General features: G+C 30.9%; 1 protein-coding gene across 3 annotated transcripts in view; it reads left to right on the forward strand.

Annotated features, from left to right (window-relative positions):
* Positions 1 to 19,921, forward strand: part of LOC129219260 (CUGBP Elav-like family member 2) — a 542,217-nt gene that overhangs the window by 480,950 nt on the left and 41,346 nt on the right. For 2 of the 3 annotated variants that reach the window (XM_054853587.1, XM_054853589.1), the window contains exons 8-9: positions 17,013 to 17,087; positions 18,870 to 18,956. In XM_054853587.1, the coding sequence (XP_054709562.1) occupies positions 17,013 to 17,087; positions 18,870 to 18,956 (162 nt within the window). The remainder of the gene's footprint in view (positions 1 to 17,012; positions 17,088 to 18,869; positions 18,957 to 19,921) is intronic. The other variant, XM_054853590.1, reaches the window with a different exon arrangement.

A 19,921-nucleotide genomic window follows, 5' to 3' on the forward strand; every position in this document is an offset into this window, starting at 1 on the left:
TAAAAGCATACACTGGTTTTACTTTTTTTTTTGTTGTTGTTGTTGTGACTGTTTGTACAATCTACAAAACATTCACTAGATTTATTTATTTAAATATAAATATCAGAGTCAAAATTAGATTACATAAGACAGAAATAAAATATTATTAATTATGTACCAGTTTTAAAAGATTATGTTAAAATATTTCCGATTTCACTTACTTATTGATTATGAATATTTAAGTTTTTCATGATGCAAGTCTTAAAAATTAAACAAAAAATATTTTAATTACTTTCAATAACAGCAAATTTTAAAACAAATTTTTGCTTTTCTCAATCAAAAAGCAAACAAGCAAATATCTAAAGGAATTTCAATTCTTATTTATATTGATATAATTTGTGTGTCATAATTTCGTACTTTATGTGTCAGTTGTTAAGTAATTTTCTTAGCGTGAAAATGAAATAATACTACTATAACAACTGTGCCATTTATTTTCGGGTATTATGCAGAAACATTAACACGTTAAACCCGATAACAAACGAGTAACAAATAAATATTTATTTCATATATCAGAATTCTTCGCAAAAAAATTAGGTACGACGAGTATTTACATTTGGTTGGCGACAAAACAAACATTTTATGCCAAGATTTATGGCAAACCTGTTATTTCGTTAAGTAATGCTTTTTTTAATTACTACATCTGAAGTTTCACTATGTGGGCCAGTTTTTTGTTTAATAAAGGAAAAAGAAGACATTCTATAACATATTCTATCCAAATAGGTAATGTATTCACAAAAAAACAGAAGTACTTACAATGCAAAGTTGCAAATGCTTCGTCGGAATCCAATTTTCACGCTGGCAGTTTATTATCCATTTCTTTCTTCTATCTTCATTTGTAGGGAACAAAAACATTCGAATTTTGTTCTTGGAGTGATTGCTGCAATTTATTGCTGCACAACCGCCCATTTTCCTTCATTTAAACGTACAAATCGGCAACAGTTCAGTAGCAGACAACACAAGCGAGCGTAGCCGTTGGCATAAAAATGGCTGACGGGTCAGCTCCTAGTTATAGGAGCCTTATACTAGTCTACACAGCGCTTTGTTAGTGTATCAAATAACCACTCAGTATTTCGCTTTTTTTTTCATTCAAATTATTAAAGTATAAAATCTGATGGTGCCTTGTCACTCTGTTTCATCTCAAGTTTGAAGATGGAGAAAAAGAGAAAGTTTCTGACAAATAAAGGAACACTTAGATTTTCAATGTGGTTGAAAAACTAAAAAATACGTTGAAGGCAGCACGACAATAAGTATAAAGTGAAACTTTCATAGGTACATTTTAAAATCAAAAAAGATATCCGTAAAAATTCAGAACTTAGTTTCAATGTTGAAACTCGCAGAGTAATGTCTAAGCAAAGTAAATATTATGAAAATGGAAGCTGCGCTTATATTTTGGATTAAAGAGAACAGGAAGAGAGGTATTGCCATAAATGAAAACATTACACAAGAAAAAGCGAAGCAACTGTATTGAAAATTTAGGTAAGATTAACGATCTGATCATGGTGCATAAATAGTCCTTATCTTCAGTACAGTACTATTATAGTGCAGCGTTTTATTATTACTACATACTGTATGTTCTGTGCAGTTTTATTTCATTTTGTGCATCTTCACAGCATATTATGTTTAAAAAAACAAGTATTTTTTCTGTTTAAATACAGTAAAAGTTCGGTTTTGTATGTAAGAAAGTGCAGTAGTTTATTAATGGTTTAAAGCAGTTTGGGGGCTTGTTATAAGATAAGAGTCTTTTAGAATTCATTATGTTTTTAAAAAAATTGTATGCATACCTTTTTTTTACAACGTGAAATTTCAACTTATGCGAAGAGCCTTGGAACGCATCCTTCACGTAAGTCGGGAATCGACTGTACCTACAGTTTCATAAACGGGAGTGGATGTTTATTGCTATACAAAATATTGAAAATTATGCAAAATGTGCCATTTTTTTCAGATAATTCTTAATTATTGTCTTTAAAATTGCGCAATTTTAAAGGTTTTCTCGGGAAATGAAAAACTTGACCCTTCAAATTTCATCCTCAATGCTTTGGACGCTATAATGTGCTAAAAACTAGAATATTTGAACTAAATTGTGATTTTATGATTATTTTCACTTAATTATTTTTGGGCTACTAAATTAATTTAGATCTTAATATTTGGTGTAGTCGCCATTTTTGGTCATTCCTAAGATGAGAGTAGACGGAATTGGTAGCTTATAGATATGCAAAGCAAAATATTGAAGTTAACACAAAACATACTGTAATTTCTTTCTAAAAAATCTAAATTTTTTCTTGAGAATATTTTTCTTCATAGTTTTTAGCACATTAGCCCCAAAAGCAGACTATTTCATCTAAATTATAGTTTTTTGAGGATTTTTAACTGCAGCGGAATCCTGTTACAATGAACTTCAAGGGACCAAAAATTTTGTTCAATGTAACGAGAATTTCGTTGTCATGGAATTCCTCAATGAAATAGAAATTAAAATGGGACTAAAAGTTTACTTCATTGAAACAGATATATTGTTGTATTGGTATTCTTTGAAACGGGATTTCACTGTAACTATAATTTCATGTAGCAAATTAAATTTATTATCTGAAAGTTTTCGTGTAGTTGCCATGTTTGGTCATTCAAAAGATGGAAGTAGATAAGACTATTAATTGCCTAAGTTTCCAAAAACAGAATTAAATGCTTATCTCAATGCAAACTATTGAAAATATAACGATAATGTGTCATAAATCTTTTTTTTTTTTAATGGTTTCTTGTTAAAAGGAAATTTTATCTGAACGATTGCATTTGATCCTCATTACTTTGGAGGCTTTATTATGAGACTAGCCGCCTGTGGCGACCAGCTGGTCCACCTTTTTGCGTCAGGGTTGCCACCTTCGGCGGCTGCTTAGACAATTTAGCGATGGTATTAATCAATGTTTTTCTCTATATATCAATATTATCATTCGCCTTTTTACGCCGATTTTGGCGCCTTCGGCGGCTGCTTAAACAAATTTCGTGGAGGTATCAATCAATCTATCTCACATTATAAACATCAAACAAAACCTTAAGTTGGACGCAAATTACAGAAATTTTTCATGAGAGAGCCGCCTGGCTTCACAACATTTTTGGTGCCATTAGATGTTAGGGAACGTCATCAAAGATAGCCTAGATTGCGTTTTTGAGACTTTGGTGCTGAAGAATTTTGAAGGAAACAAGCCCAACCTTTCCCATTCCAATAAATCACTAAAGATACCTTTAAAATTCATTTAAAAAATATTTCAGTAACAAACCTCATTTTCTCCTCCCCCCCCCCCCCCATAACGCTTCAACTGCATTAGAATACACATGCATTGCCAAAGATAGCCTAAAATTGCGTATTTCAGAGCTGAAAATTTTCGAATTAAATATCCGACCATTCCCGCTTTTCTTAACCTCTCCACAAGTATCCTTAGCTACATTTTAAAACTTTGATTTCGGAACATTTCCTTGCGGTGCCCACCGATCCCTTAACGTGAACAAACAACAGGGTTCGTACTTCCTTAAAAAACCCTTAAGAAACCCTTAATTTCATCAAGCAAAATTAAGGTCCCTAAAAAACCCTTAAAGAGTCCTTAATTTTCTGAAAATTTCCTTAATATTTTAACCACTGTATCAAGTTTGGTCCCCTTTTTCTTATTTTTTTCGTTTTTACCCCTTCAAATCTTTATAATCCGCGATATGTGCCGAAAACGTATGTTTTGGAGACATGCCGACCACGTTAAACACGTGCTTCGCCGAAAATTGCTTGCCTTGTTTGAGATTGCAATCTTTTTGCATCCTGCAAATATTTCAATCTTTTTAAATGTTGGAAGGTTTTTTTACAATATGCTACTTTATATCTGTTTATTTTTTTCATTATTTCAATAATATTTTTATTTCTTAAATTTATTTTAGAAAAAATGCAAAAGACTATCGAAAAAATATGGTCCAACTCCCAGTCTCTGATTGTATTTAAACTTGTCATGGTTACTATTTTTATGTATTTGAAAAAGCTTTCAATATATTTATGGTGAATCTCTAAAGGTTTTGGTTAGGCTTTACAGCCTGTAAAATTTTTTGGAATTTAAAGATTAAATAAAGCAACTTCAGTTTTTTTTTTTAAATCGTGAAATAATATGAAGTTTTTTAAACCAAACTATGAGTTCCATTGCAAGGAAAAAGGATAATCAATTATATATATGTATATATATATATATATATATAAATATTTATATTATTGAGTGATACAGCCAAGATTGAACTCTGGCTCCATCAACCGCTTTATTCAAGGACTCAGGAGTTAGAAATTGCTTTCTCTCTTTCAAAATTTAAATTTATATAGAAATAAACAAACTTGCGAGAAATAGTATGATATAGCAAATTTGTTCGAAATAGGATTTTAGTAACAATAACAGATCAAAAGCAATAATAACAAAACACTAGTTTAAATATCTTGAAGAAAAAAGATTTTAGTTATTTTCCTTCAATTTGCCTCTCATTCTAATCATGTATGCTAAATGATAATGCTTTAATATGCAACTAATTTTCTACAGCTATCCCCATTTTCCTAATCTTTTTTTATGACTGAAATTTGAGAATTAAATGTTATTTTTTAAGAACAATATGTGCTATCTATTATATTAATTACTACCCAATCATTTCAAGCCTAATTAATAAGGAAAAACTTTCGTATTATGTTTGAAACTGGTTAATTCGCCATTTTTTGTTGAATTTTGGAATGTCATGGACTCAAAGGGCACTCATGATCTCATCTCATTTCTGCTTGATTTTAAGAACTCTTTTTTTCTTGGGGGGGGGGGGGGTCTCCATTTTCCTCTTGGATCACTATGATGTGAAATTTTAAAATTTTATTCACTGATAATGGGACATCCCAGTTGATTGGGCCTCTCCCTGCTTTTTGGAAACTGATGCACTTGTGCATGTGTATATATATAATATGTGTATCATATACTTTGCCCCCCCCCCCCCCGGGAAAACTTTAAAATGGTATACGCAAAGCTATCTAGTTGTTTTCCCGATAAGTCCTTTTTTTTTGAGAGAGAGTCCTTAAAAAGTCCTTAATTTTTACTTTTAAAAATGAGTATGAACCCTGAACAAACATTAAAAGAGACTTAGTTTTGAAAAAAATTGGAAGCAAACCCAACCCGCCCTTCACTTCACTAAAAACTGCCTAAAACTGCAATTCTTGATGTAAATTTAATAATTTTCTGCTAGTCTGGGCCTCCCCCTTCTTTTCTTTTGTAAGTATGTAGAAATTAATTACGCAATTTTTTTCTTTAAGTAAATTTCTAGTTTTAATTCAAACACCCTTGACAGTTTAATATGTTTGCTATTTCACAACTAAAGGGCGGCAAATAGAAGAACCGCCACCGGGCGGCGAACCCTGTAGCTACGCCACTGCATCGACCTGTAGATTTATATTTCTCTAGATCCATGCAAATTTACCTCTGATAGTAATTAACAATCGTTTTTTCAAAGAAAAAAGTATTAATTCGAAAAAAAAAAACATTTTTTGTACACTCAATGTATATCTATCTACCTATTCGATCTATCTCTAAATTTTCTCATCTATCTCTATTTATTTTGATCTAACCTCCAATCTTGATCCCTAACAAAAAGAAAATCATACAAAAAAAAGCGCGAATTTTTTTTTCTGTAGAGGACGAAAGGTTCTGGCTACTACACAGTAAAATTGTAGAAAAGAGGTCATTATATTTTTCACGCGATGCGTTTAGAAAAAAATTAAACCCTGAAAAAAATGCAAAAAAGAGGGTTTTTTTAAAATTCATAAATACAAAAATTGCTCTATCTTCAAAATTTTTTTGTTCATCATATTTAAAATTAAATTTCGGACACTATAGTGCAAAAAATATTTGTCTGGCGCGGTTGATTCGGGGTCTGTGAGGTTAAAAGTACTAAAAAGTGCTAAAAATCACATAAAACATTAAATAACTTTTTTTCTAATTAAAATATCAAAAATCGAAGCCCGAGGTGCACAACTTCAGCAGAAACTACACCTGTATACCAAATTTCATCTTTCTAAGCCTTACCGTTTTCCCGGGATGCGAGCCACACACACACACACACACAAACATCTTATTTTATTATATGTATAGATGCAAAATGCACATTTTTTTAAACAATTAGGTATCAATTAATCCTTTTTTAGAGTGAAAGGTTCTATTATTTTTAATGAAAGTAGTAAAAACTAACCTCCCCCCTCCCTTTTTTTTTGTACTTCCAGGGGTCTGGCCAGAGGATATTTGGGTCCGTTAACGGATCCTTCACAAAAATCCGATCAACCAAAACGGACCTTTCACAAAATCCAGATCAAACAAAACGGACCCTTCACAAAATTCTGATAAACAAGATCGGATCTTTCACAAATTGTTAATTGAAAGAGCAAATCTGAAAGCAAAACAATGCATATTTCTGTGTATAAACCGATAATTTTTGGAACCTTTTTTGAAGTCAAATTTTTGGGGGGATCAGCTTATACAAAATCGGCTAATTTTGAAAGAAAAAAATGGGCACTCTTGCGATGCTCCAGAACTGCAAAAGGATAGTAAGAGTGGGGAAAAAATATGATCGCTTCAGATATGGTTACCAACTTCAAAATTATCACCACTTAGCATCTGGCGTTGAACCTTTATAATGACTTGATTAGAAAATATACTCATTTTACTAGCTTGTCAATATTTGCGTTTTTACAGTGCGGTGCGATGTTTAATTGTTATTTTGGGAGAAAATTATATGGGTTTTGATTTTTCGATGCTAACAAGGATGATTAACTTTAAATAAACTTTTAATTACCGTTTTTTTTCTTTAGAAGTCTACATTTTGAAAAATGCAATCCTTTAAATCTGATATGAGAATGAGAGTCATATTTTGTTCTTTTTTCGAGCTAACTTCGCTTTATTAGGATGCAAACAAATGAAAAGTCTCTTTATTTCTGTTAGAACTCTCATTTCAAGTTTTTAAAGCAAAATTCCATTTTCTGTTATGAGTCAAAAATTAAAATGCTGAATAGATGGTTTATTTTATTTCATTTATTTCATTTTTTTTTTTTTTTTTGCTTCAACTGTGTCCACAGATGTTAATGAAATGTTTATCATAGGACTCTAAAATGCAATTTTAAAATAATTTTATCAAAAATATTTCTTTTACATGTCGTTTTTATACTTTTGATGCCTTCACTTTGAGAATTGCGATCTCTTGGCATCCGCTATCGGAATCCGATTTTTCGAATTTTTGATGTTTATTACACTTTGTTAAGAGGTAAACAATTAAAATAACTTTTTATTTTTGTTAAAATCACGGAATTTATACATTTTAAACGAAATTCTGTGCTTTTTAAGAGTGTCTTGGGTCACCAAGTTAAATGCTGAACACTATTCTGAATTTTTTTTTTTTTTTTTGTTACAATTATTTTAAATACTGGACAGAAATATTTGTAGTATAATTTAACAAAATGTAGAATGGTAGATAAATATTGATACTTGAGAGAGCGATGCCCCCCCCCCCTGCCAAATATCAGAAAAACACTCCAGAATGATATTCTCGACATAGAAGAGGAAAACACTCAACTTTAATTGATGCAGTTTGTGCCATCTCTAAATTATAAAATTTCGTTTTAACATTTTCTTATTTTTTTTCCAAATTAATTATTTTTCACAAAATTTATTCATTTTTCACAAAATTATTTAATTTTTCACAAAAAACGGACCCTGTGAAAAATCCTGGACAGACCCCTGACTTCAGAACTTGGTGACAGTGGTGGCCACTAAGGTTTTTAGGTTTATTGGCCACTGGCTAGTTAGAAAATTTTAGAGTCTTAACCTTTATCATAACAGCGCTCATTCAACCTTGAAGACTTCAGCTAGTTTATTTTGCTTCAATGGCCAAATACTTCTAAATATATATTTTACAGGGTGTCCTTGCACCTGGAAAGTCGGGGAAATTATGGATTTTAACTATTAGGGCTCAACCGATGGCCGATAGCGGATTTTTTTTTGGCCAAGGGCCGATGGAAACACCCAAGGACAGCCGAAATGTAGGTTTCAAACATTTTTTAAGGAACAAAAAAGTATTTAGTACGTTGTAGAAATTTGAAGTTGTATATTAAAAATGGATGGATAAATAAATATGATAGGCAAATGATATATTTATATTTCTAAATTTTTCAATAAAAATATGTCAAATCACAGCAAAGTAGAGAAAAGTACATGGGCTGCTAAATTTGTTTGTAACAGGAGAAAAGATAACAGAGAAAGAGACTAAATTAGAGGATTGTAATGAAAAGTCACACCATTACACTAGTAGTCAAAAGTATAAAAGGAAGAAAAACAAAATTTAAACTAGAGATTTATAGTATATATAAAAATTATAAGGATAGAAATCTAAGATATTTCTTTCGAAAAATATTACCTTTAAGTGTAGTTGAAAAAACTAGAGGAAGTTTTCCCACAAAATTTTTATAAATAATAAATAGGTACGTAGAGTCAAGAAGGGTGAAAAGAAGTGGTCCTTGAATTCAATCCTTTCCTTAGTGGTCCCAATCGTGACATGAAATTAAATTTTCTGATCTTTAGTTTTGAAAAATTACTGCGGTTGAATACCCCATCTTTTTCTCTGAAGTTACCAAAGATGACCTATAGACCTATAATCGCATTTTCAAGACTACAAGTTTGAAAAAATTCTGTAGCAAAGCCCGGACGTTTTCAAAACCCTATGTACTCCACACCCGAAAGTTGCATAAAATGTGTTTTTGGAACTTCAATTTTTAAAATCTGGCATGGGAGAATCTATGACGTAACGCCTACCAAAAGATGGCCTACAGTCTCGTTTATAAGTCCTCAATTAATAAAGGGGTGGAGGAATCCGCGGAATGTTCCCAAGCTTAACGTCATTAAAGTTCTTCTAAAATTATTTAAGTGTTCAATTTTTAAGCATTACTCGCCCCCTCTCCCTCTAACATCTTCGGATACCGTCTAAAATTGTGTTTTCAAGCTTCCATTTTGAAGGATTGCTACAGAACAGAGGTTGAATTCAAACCCTTCTTTTAACATTGACAAAACTTCTATTTTTAAAGAGAAGTTTTAAAATCAGGGACTCGTGTGGAGCAAAGGGAGGGGGTGAACCCCACCGCCTCCCTCTGCCCTTTTTAAATTTCTGTTGAAGGTTCCCTTAACTCCTCCCTCCCACTCCTCTAACATCATCAAATATCGTCTGAAATTGCACATTTGAAATGTTGTCATCAAAAAATTGTAGCAGAAGAGTGTTGAAGTTCTATCCTTTCCTAACATTACCAAAGATGATTTACAATCTTGCTTTAAAGTCAAACTGGAAATTAAAAAATTATAATAGTAAAAAATCAGAAGTACTAATAAAACTTTCATTTATGAATACCTCTATAACTAATATTCATAACAGCACAAAATGCAGAGCTTTTTTAAGCATTATATACTTACTGAGTATACTACATACTGTTAAGCATCATTAATAGAGGATAATTATCTTTTAGCTAACTGTATTAGCATTATCATAAAGATAAAATGAGCTTGAAAAAATGAAAGCATTAATATTAGTTTTAAAAAAATTTAGATTAATTTTAATATTAGAATTCCCAAATTAAATTTATTTTTCTTTTATCGCTCATTTAATGGCTGGGGAGAGATGCTTTTCTTAATTAGTTCATATGATAATCAGGGAGAAAGTTTAATATAGAATTTTAGGAAATGTAATTTTTTTTCTTCAGTTTTCATTACTAAAGAAAAATTTGAAAAGAAAAAAAATTACCGTGATAGTAAAATTACAACATGCAACCATCTTTTTAGACGACGGGTTATAAAATTATGAAGTACTTCATTGAAAAAACTAGCCTTCTTTTAGGTCTTAAAAGAGAGAAAGTAAATGACTTTTTTAGGCATTTTAATTACCATGCAAACGTTGAACTTGGCGTATCTTGCACTATTTTTATGATAGAGGTTTTACTGCAGTTGAAGTCTTCAATTAAGGATACAAATTATATGTCAGAATATGCAAGTGTTTATTTGTTTAGTGTTAGGTTGAAAATGGTAAGCTAAAATCGGGGAAAATATTGAGGGTCTTGATTTCTGTTTGGGAAGAAAAAAATTTTTGAAATTTTGTCCCACAACCAGGGCTGTGGAGTCGGAGTCGGACTGATTTTGGAATAAAGGAGTCGGAGTCGTTGGAAAACATGCCGACTCCGACTCCGACTCCGGGCTTCTTTTTTTCTTTTCTTTTCATTGACTCTCCTTGCATTTTTTAAAAATTGTTTACCAATTGGTTCGATTACATGTATAAAAAGATACTAATGAGAAAATAACTGCCATTATGGCAATCAGCTAGCTTGAATGCTTACCGAACTTTCTGTAGCCGTCCCCTTGTTTGCTTGCTTTTTACATAGCTGCCAAGTGCTCCGTTTTTCCCGGAGTTTCTCCGATTTTTATTGCGTACTCCGAAAATCCGATTTATTCCAAAAAACTCCGATTTTTCGACTTTTCTTCACCTATTGATTTCAGAAGAAATTTCCTTATCCTTAAAGGTAGGAATTATGTACAAACTCAACAAAAGAGAAGACAATTTCTTTTGACAATTCATTTTTGGAAGCATTAGTGTCAGGATAAACACTGAGGGGAGCGCCGATCGGAGAACATCAGTTTTTGATCGAGCATTTCAGCTGCACGCGTGTAAAACATCGCCGCCATGTTTGGTCATTCACAAAATGGAAGTCGACGATGCTAAGCGCCTAAGTTTTCAAAGACGAAGCAGATTTGGGTGTTTTTCTTAACTGAAAAATCATTAAAGTAAAGTAAAATGTGTTACAATTTTTTTTATAAATATTTTGAATAATTTTCTTGAGAAATGAAAAAAATCATACTATTTAAAATTTCATCTTATCCTCACTGCTTTGGAAGCTGTTGCGCTAAATATTTTCAATTAAATTGTAGTTTCATGAGGATTTTAAATTATTTGTATGCAACAAGTTCAAACATTTCTATCCTAATTTTTGACTTAGTCGCCATATTTGGTCATTTTGTGAGATTTAAGTACTCCAGTCTCTTTTAATGACCTAGTTTCTAAAAACGGAATAAGATGTTTATTGCAATGCAAACTATTGAAAATAATTCAAAATGGGCCTTTTTTTTTTCAGAAAATTCTTAATTATTTTCTTGAAATATGCAAAATTTTTTCTCCAGAATATTACTTTATCCTTATTGTTTTAGATGTTAACTACTAAATACTGATTATATTTCGTCTAAATTATAGTTTTTAAGGATTATTAATTATTTATAATTACTTTCATGCAACTAATTCAAAAATCTATTACCTTAATTTTTTGCGTCGTCGCCATATTTGGTCATCCGCAAGATGTAAGTAGACGAGATTAATTGCCTAAATTTCCGAAAACAGAATTGGATATTTATCTCAATACAAACTATTAAAAATAACATACAATGCAAAAAAAAAAGTTTTTTTTTAAAGGGAAAATTTATCTGTATTTGATCTTCATTGACTTGGAGGTTTTGCTATAAACTGAAACTGTTTTATTTGAACTGCCGTTTCCTGTTGACTTCTCATTTATTTATTCTTTCTTTTTTTTTTCTTTTTTTTTGCGAAAAGATCAGAAACCTATTTTAACTTAAATTTTCCGTTTGTAAAAAAAGTATTGAATAATACTCTTTTAGAATGTGCAAAGTCCTATTCATTTATTTACTTGTGAAAGTTGTAAAAACTCCCCCCCCCCCACCGTTTGTATTTTAAAATTTAGCGACAGTATTGGCCACTAAATTTTTGGGGTCTAGTAGCCACTTCGAAAATTCCTGAGAATTGACCTTTACTATGAAGTTACATAAGAGCTTTACTTCCAAGCATAATAAGTAAATTGTGTGTTTTATTCTTCAATATATTCTTATGCAATGCATTTTTAATACACGTATATGCATTAAAAAATATTTAAAAAGAGGTTGCAGTTTTATTAAATCAAACATTTATGTTTTTTTACTTTTCAATATGTAGCTACGTAACGATGCTTTTTTTTTGGGTAAAATAATTTTATTTTAATCTTGGTTGTAGTTTTGCTGAAAATTAAACATGAAAATTCAGAAAAGCATTATAATGGTGCTTAAAACTTATAGAAGCTTATGGTACAGAAGGAAGGCTTAGCACAGGCCACATTTTCTTGCTCCTATTTTTTCCCTTCAGTGCTCCTATTTTTTTTATCTTGAGGTTGGCAGCTATGTTTTTAACTTAACTAATAGCAACTGTCAGCAAACGGTTTTGTTGAATAACATTTTCAAGTAATCACTTTCAAATAAAAATAGAAATATAGTGTTTTGTTCTATCTCAGTTTAAAATAGTAAAAGAAACGTAACAAATTAGTAAGTCGACGCCTGTAGCTAAGGTTGAAACGTTTAAGTGTGATCGGCAAATTCAAAGAAATTCTGGCTCGAAAGCACGAATCCAAAATATTCGATGAAATAATCTAATGTTTTTTTCTTTATTAAGACTATTTCTGTAAGCTTGGTTCTCACTAAAAAGTATGGAACAAAATAAGTGTAAAAAATTTCTTGATTACAACACTCAAGAATTGCAGTTAATCTTAAAATCTTCATATTTAGGTTAATTCTAAAGCAGCCAATAAAATTTAAATTAAAAATTTAGCGAAGAAGAAATATAGGTAAAGTAAAAGCTATTCGTACAAATTTGTATACCGCCGCGTTTTGTGTAAAATTAGCTCCTGACGCATATGTGCCCTATTTTCGTTGAAATTTTATTGATGAAATATAATTTAAAATATATTCGTGAAAATTTTCAGAATTAAAGTATTTATATTTTTTATAAACTCTGAAATTAACTTTGGGTGTCATCTACTAGATGGATGTCACCAGGGGCAAACCACTCCCTCTCAAGAACTTGGATTTAGAAAAAAAGTTTTTTTTCTCTCAAGTTACAGCTTTCAAAAATTGAAAGAACAAGATTTGATCAATATATATTTGTTAAACATTAAAGGGGAGCAAATTACAGATTATCATTTTCAAAATTTTTAAAAGGGATTTTTAAGTCACTTCACTTTTTAACTCGTAACTATTGGAAAGTTTGATTTTTAAATTGAATTTCTAACGTTGTATGACGTCTTGGGTTTACAATAAAAAGCAAAATGCTAAATTTTCATAAAAAGGAATTAATATTTCAATCTCTGTTAAGAGGTTTTCCCCCTTCCCTTGAATGGAGAGAGGGAGTTTAAAAAATACCATTAAAAATTTTTTTTAAAAAATCCGGAGTCGGAGTTGGAGTCGGAGTCGGGCGTTTCAAAATCCAGAGTCGGAGTCGGTCATTTTCCTTCCGACTCCGCAGCCCTGCCCACAACATTGGTTTATCCCCCAAATTTGAGCCTTGTTTTTCAGACTAAATTACTCGATTAACATGCAAAAACAGACTAATTATTTCAATTTTAGAGCATGAAATTTTCAATACTCTCATCAAAGTGAGTGTTTGACTAGTGTCTGCCATGTTGTGAAAATATCGGTTGTGATCCGAAACTTGACATATTTCGGAAGTCCAACACTGGTGTTGTTCACGTTGTTGCCCGATTTCAGGACGCATGCTGTTCTTGCTTTTAATCATGCTGTAGAAAATAGATAAATAAGAGATAGGTTTTTCTTTTCCCTCAAAAAACATCAGCATTTAGATGCACTTTTAAATTGTTTTTGTTGACATGGGAAAACGCGAAAAGGATGAAAATTACTAAACGAAGAATTACAAGCATAGCATATACTGACATCCTGGCAGTGAACTGCCTTTTTTCTTTTTTTTCCCCCCTTTTCTTTTTTTTTCCCGCGATGTCATAAAAATTCTTGAACTTGTGAAGTATTATGGTGCACAACCGCAAACTCATATGACAATTTGTTGGTTTTCTATGAATTTTTTAAATGTGTCAAGGACTTTTCGGACACCCTGTATTACTCAAGGTCTAAAGCAAAATTAAAAGGAATTAAAATAGGTTTTAAACTCTTTCGTTTATATCTTAAACCAAGGTAATTTTGTGCACATTATGTCCAACACCAATACTAAATTTTCTATTTTGAGACTAATACCTCTAAAATTTAAATAATATTTATAAGTTATTAATATTTCATCATTGCTCTTTGACATAAACGTAGTTACATTGTTTCAGATTAAGCCATTGACCTGAATCTTAGATTTTAATTTTGCTTGTCTTATTTTTGAGTTTCAGCTCATACGTTCGACACCATGAGATTTTTTTTTCTTAAAATAAAATTTTTTATCAGAAATTCTGTTAATGCTTTAGAATTAATTCTACATTCATTCGTACATATTCAGAAAAATATTTTGATCTGTTTGAAAATAGTTAACTAGTAAACGTAGAGGCTTTTTTAAGTAAATTTCATGCAATTTTTACGCTCGACACCGTGGAATTGTCCTTAGGCTCTCTTCTTCAAGGGTTTGGGCAAGGTTTTTGTGGACTCTGGAAAATTTGCAACATTGAAGTTTAAGAAACACAATCCTATGTTTGGTTTAAATAACCTGTAATTGCTTTCCTCCTCAAAATTTTTGAAATTCACATCCTCAAATCGTGAAAAAGAGTTGGGGGGAGGCGGCGGGATTAGGGCTTCCTCCCTAATTCCTCTTTGAAATTAAAATCAATTTTAAGTTATCTTTAGGTTTGAGGACTTTCCCGTGAAAATTTCTAGCAACAAAATTTGAGAACAATGGGTGGCAAGTGTTGCGATTCTCTTCGCCAGAGATGTTTCAAAATTGCCATTTTGAAACAACTTTAGTCTACTTTTGGAGAAATTAATAAGAGGAGTTGGAAGACTTAGAGATGTTGTTTGGAAAATTTTAAAAACGTACATATTTGGATGAGAGAAGGGGGGGTGAGTTAAAGCCCTTCTTTCAGAATTTTTCAAAATTGAAGTGCTAAAAACAAATTTTAGGTAATCTTGGACAACTTTATAAGAATTTTTCTTTTTGAAGTTTTTAAACAAAATCTTAGGCTTCATATTGAGATGTTAGGGAAGTCCCTTTGAAATTATTTCAAGGTTGGACTGAGAAAACGCTTTTTGTTTACATTTAATGAGGTTAGAGGAAGGGAGATTCTCCAGCAATTTTTGGCATGGGAACTCTAAAAATGCAAAAGAAAAAAATCTTTTCTTTTGATTTTTTTTTTTTTTTTAATGGGAATTTTTTACACCTTTTGGTTGGTCAGAAGCTATTTATGTATTTTTTTTTTAATTTTTTTAGTCGAATATTTGTACTATGAAAAATATACTACTGAACCGTCCTGATTGTTTATGGGGGGGGGGGGGATAGCTTATTGCAATGTATGAAGTTGGACATTGAAACTAATCTCTTCATAAGATAAAAATATCTTGAATTTGTTTAAAGATATTGTTTTTGGTAAAATATATTTTATTTTTTCTCATTGAATAAGAATTAAACTCATGAAATATTGTGCATGAGATTTTTTTAACCAGTAAAAATGCTGTTTGATTTTCCATTATGTAAAATGTGCAATTAAAACTCAAATTTTTTTGTATGTATTAGCTTAGAATAGATCAATTTTTGATCTGAGCCATTTCAGTGCTAAAGGTAGGTACTCTCACAGAAATATTATTAAATAAAATGAATCAAGCAATACCAAGCTCTCTATCTTTGCATTTTAAACTTAGCGTTACAAGAATAGAAAAACATTGTTCACAAATCAAGGGAATAAGCTTTGATTGTGCCATAAGGGCTAACTCTTTTTGAAAGAAAAAAAGTTTTCGCGTTTTCTGTAGCATTTGAGGTGGGGGGGGATCCTATTTTTATCCCTTCTATACATTTGTTTGGTAGCAATAATGGTAAAAATTAATAGTTATAATTAATTTTTCTAGCTAGTATTAGCACTATTCCACTTGTCTTTAAAGTTACTGAATCTGAAATTGATTAGGCTGCAATGAATGGGGGGGGGGGGAGATTCTTGCATGAAAGGATTTTTTTTCTTTCATTTCATAGCACTTGTATGATGAAATGAGCCATTGTTTTAGCATCTTCAACAGGAATTGGAATGTTTTCTTTCAAAGAATTTGATTGTCTCCAGAGTGCAGACATATGCATTTCTACATTATTAGAATAGAATCCCATTGTACCACTAGGATTATGGGACAGATATTGTACCTGTTAGCAATGATATAGCGAAACTAATTTTTACCAAATGGGAATTAATGCCAGTAATACAACATAGTATAGCACTAACAGTCATTAAGTTAAATTGCTGGTCCAACTTTACTGAAATAATGTTGCAAAAAAAAAAAAACTCTTATCTGTGAAGCTTAGGTATAGGAAAATTATTATAAAGTGTGAAACCTCATGTGCTGGGCTAAATTTTCTCTAAGGCATGCATTAAATAAATTACCACTTCTTTTGTTTCTGCTGATGTTAAAGAAGTGCAAATAACAAATTTCTTATAGGTAGAATTACTCTTGTTTCAATAAAATTATATTCTACCATAATACATAGATAATGTTACATTTAAAAAAAAACTTGCACATAATAGTGACTTGTGTGAAGAGAACATTCATAGATTTTTGATCCTTCAATGAAAGCGCTTTGAGTAATTTGATGAACAAAGATCAACTTGTGTTTAACATTTGAAAATTTTGAAAACATAGGAAAAGAAATGTTTATTACTTGTAGCTGTCAAAATAGTTGAGACATACATTTTATTAGTTAAAAATTGAATTATTTTTACATGACGATTTTTGATTTGGAATTTGTTTCACTCATCAGGAAACATCTTTTGAAAGAGAAATATTACTTAGTTTTTGAGTCCAGTTTTCCTGGAAATCACTATTTGTCTGTTAGGTTGTCCTTAAAATTGTGCAGTTGTAAAACTATTCAAAAACAAAATTACATAAATACAATTTTTTCAGGTCTTAGTTCCCTAAGTGTGCAACAGATTGCTGCCTTAGCAGCCGCCCAGGCATCTGTGAATACCAACAGTGCAGGTATATTTTAAACAGAATTTATCTGGATAGAATATTCTTTCACTTTTTAGATGATGCTGTTCTATTCTTTTTCCATTGACAACTGTAAATTCAAGCAGTTCTGGCACTAAATAAATTTGGATGTTAGGTCTGTGTGAAGGTTCAGTAAAATCAATGAAAGATTTCCGATATGCAAATTACTGTTGTAGCTATGTTGGATTCGGCCTTTTATTCTGATGTTGAACCTAAGGCTTTGATATATGAATCAGATTGTTTCAGAAAGGGCGCAAGGGGAATCCATTGGACCTTTCTGAAATAATAGATCCATATGTAATATTGAGATACTATCCTTCTATTAAAACTAAGCTTCAACTATCCACAGTTATGAACCCATTAAATTAATGTCAAAAATCCAGCATTCCTATTTTTTAAGACCCTATCGATAATAAAACGTGTATTCGAATAAGCTTAAATTTGATTTTAAAATATTTACCTAGTACTTTAATTGACAATTACACTAACTTAGAATTTACATGAAAAAAAATCATAGTAAGAGCTCTACTATTATTTTGAATTCTTAAAAAATGGAACTTTAAAAGCCTAAGGTAAGTTTTATTTTGATTTGAAAGTCATTTTTTTTATAATCCAGGGGATATTTTTAAGATAAGTTTTAAGTATATACTACTATGCTTATGTTCCGATTGCAAACTCTTTTATCGTTGCTTCAGTCTTTCTCAAGGAAAATAAGCAATAAAGTAAGTTTGTTTCTGCTATCTATAATTGCTTGCTCTATTTCTTGTTTGCTCTCAAGATATTTTTTTTTTACTTTTTAAATTAATTTGTGGGAATACCTGTTGCATTTGAAAACTAGTACAGTAAAACTTGTAAAGTTGACCACTAAAGCACATTATATAATTTATACCTTAACTATGTAGTTAGTTTTTAAACCAATTGAGGCAGTGAGATGCAAAGGGATAAAAGTGACAAAACTAAAAATTTGGAGATGACCAGTACAAATATTAGGCAAACTACACCTCTGTCTTGAAGCAAGAGAAAGTACTAGTAGCCCTTGGTAGGTTCTATTATACAGTATGGTATAGAAAACATTTTCAATGAAAGCCTACCTAGGACCTTATCTTTAAATGTGTTTTGCTCAAAACTTAAAAAAAAAAACACTTATATCCCTTTGTTTCCCACTGCTTCAAGTCATACTTTGCAAATTTACTACTACACTTTCTTAAATCCTCACCTTTTTTTCTTTAAATGTTTTTTTAAATTCTCTTTGTATACAAACCTGTTCCCCCCCCCCCCCCCTTCACTTTTTTTTTTCAAAGATTCTTATTTGAAATTTGGAGTTATGTGTCAAATATAAACGTTTTTTGTACTCTTTGACCTGGTCATATTGTAATGCATGATCAAATAAGGTTTGAATTTATTTTTCACCTTTAATAAATTTATCTGCTCAAAAAGAAAAAAAAGATCTAACTTGTCTTTTCTGAGAGTGAAAATTAATTGTTTTGAAACTTGTGAAAGACTTTAATATAGTATTTTTAATTATGAATATAAATAAATGGTCATGTTTTTTCCTTTAGAGATAATTTTATAGAACTCAAAGTGGGACTGACAAACTATAACTTTTTTATAAAAGTTTTTCTTAATTATTACATGTTAAAGTTCTTTATAATTCATCTTAGATCTTTAGTGTAGTTATTTTTTTACTTCTGAAATCTTTCATTTATTTTTTTGCAATTTATCTTGTTATGTCTCATTTAATTTATTCATAAAAACATATATCTCTTTTAGGTCTTAATTCATTAAACCTACAAAGTCTTACTGGTCAAGGAGTAAATCCCAGCATAGGTTTATCAAGTGCAAGCAATAGTGCTTCAGGTAAATTGTGTCATATTTTCCACTTTTTCTTACACTGAAACAGAAATTGAAATATTTAAAATGGATAAGTCAAAAATTGCTAATTTTCCCGATAGTTGCTAATTAGTGCTTATTTAAATAAACATTGTAATATGGTTGCAACGTAAAATTTTATTGATATTCAATTAAAATAAAAGCAACAAGTAACAAAAATCGTAACAGTGAAATCAAACCCTTTACAAAATTCGTGAACTCTTTTTGTGCAAAAGAATAAAAATCAGACATTTTTCAACATAAAATTTCATTACATTTCATTTTTCTCTTTTTATAATTTTCTCTTTTAAATTCAAAATTAGCAGCAAAACGCTCCCGATTTTTTTTTTCTTTCTTTTTTTGGAAGGTAAAAGCTAGACTTATGTGGGAGTCTTCGATTTTTCCCCCCCAATTTTCCTCCCGGGGGGGGGGTCTTATACACAAGATCAACTTATACACGAGTATACACGATAGTTCTTAAAAAAAGCTTATTTAATCCTTGAAAAGTCCTTGTTTACTCCTTGAAAAAATGTCGCAATTTTGTGTACAAATCATGATTTAAGAGCCATTATTTTGAAGTTCAGACAAGGTGTGGCAGTGACCATTTTTGATTTTTATAATTTTTTTATATGTCAAAGTAGGTCATGAGAAGTGAACATTCTGAAATTTTTAGCCTTCCAAAAAAATTTTTTCGCTCGTTAAAAATTCCCAAAGTTTGACGTTTTGCAGCGCTTTTTAGAAAAATTCTAAAAGTCGCGTTTCAGTGCGCTTTAGCTCTTTACAGAAACACCACCCCACGGTTATATTTATATTTATTGGTTGTACTGTATCTAGTGATGATGACTTCATAGTTATTTTGGTTGGGGGTTGTTGCTTTCTTCAGATAAGGGGTCGCAAAGTATGGATTTTATCCGTTTTCGCGCAAGTTGAACCTGCGTTATTTCCCCCAAAAA

This window comes from Uloborus diversus, chromosome 3 (genome assembly GCF_026930045.1).
Source record: "Uloborus diversus isolate 005 chromosome 3, Udiv.v.3.1, whole genome shotgun sequence".
In the NCBI taxonomy this organism is placed as follows: Eukaryota; Metazoa; Arthropoda; class Arachnida; order Araneae; family Uloboridae; genus Uloborus; species Uloborus diversus.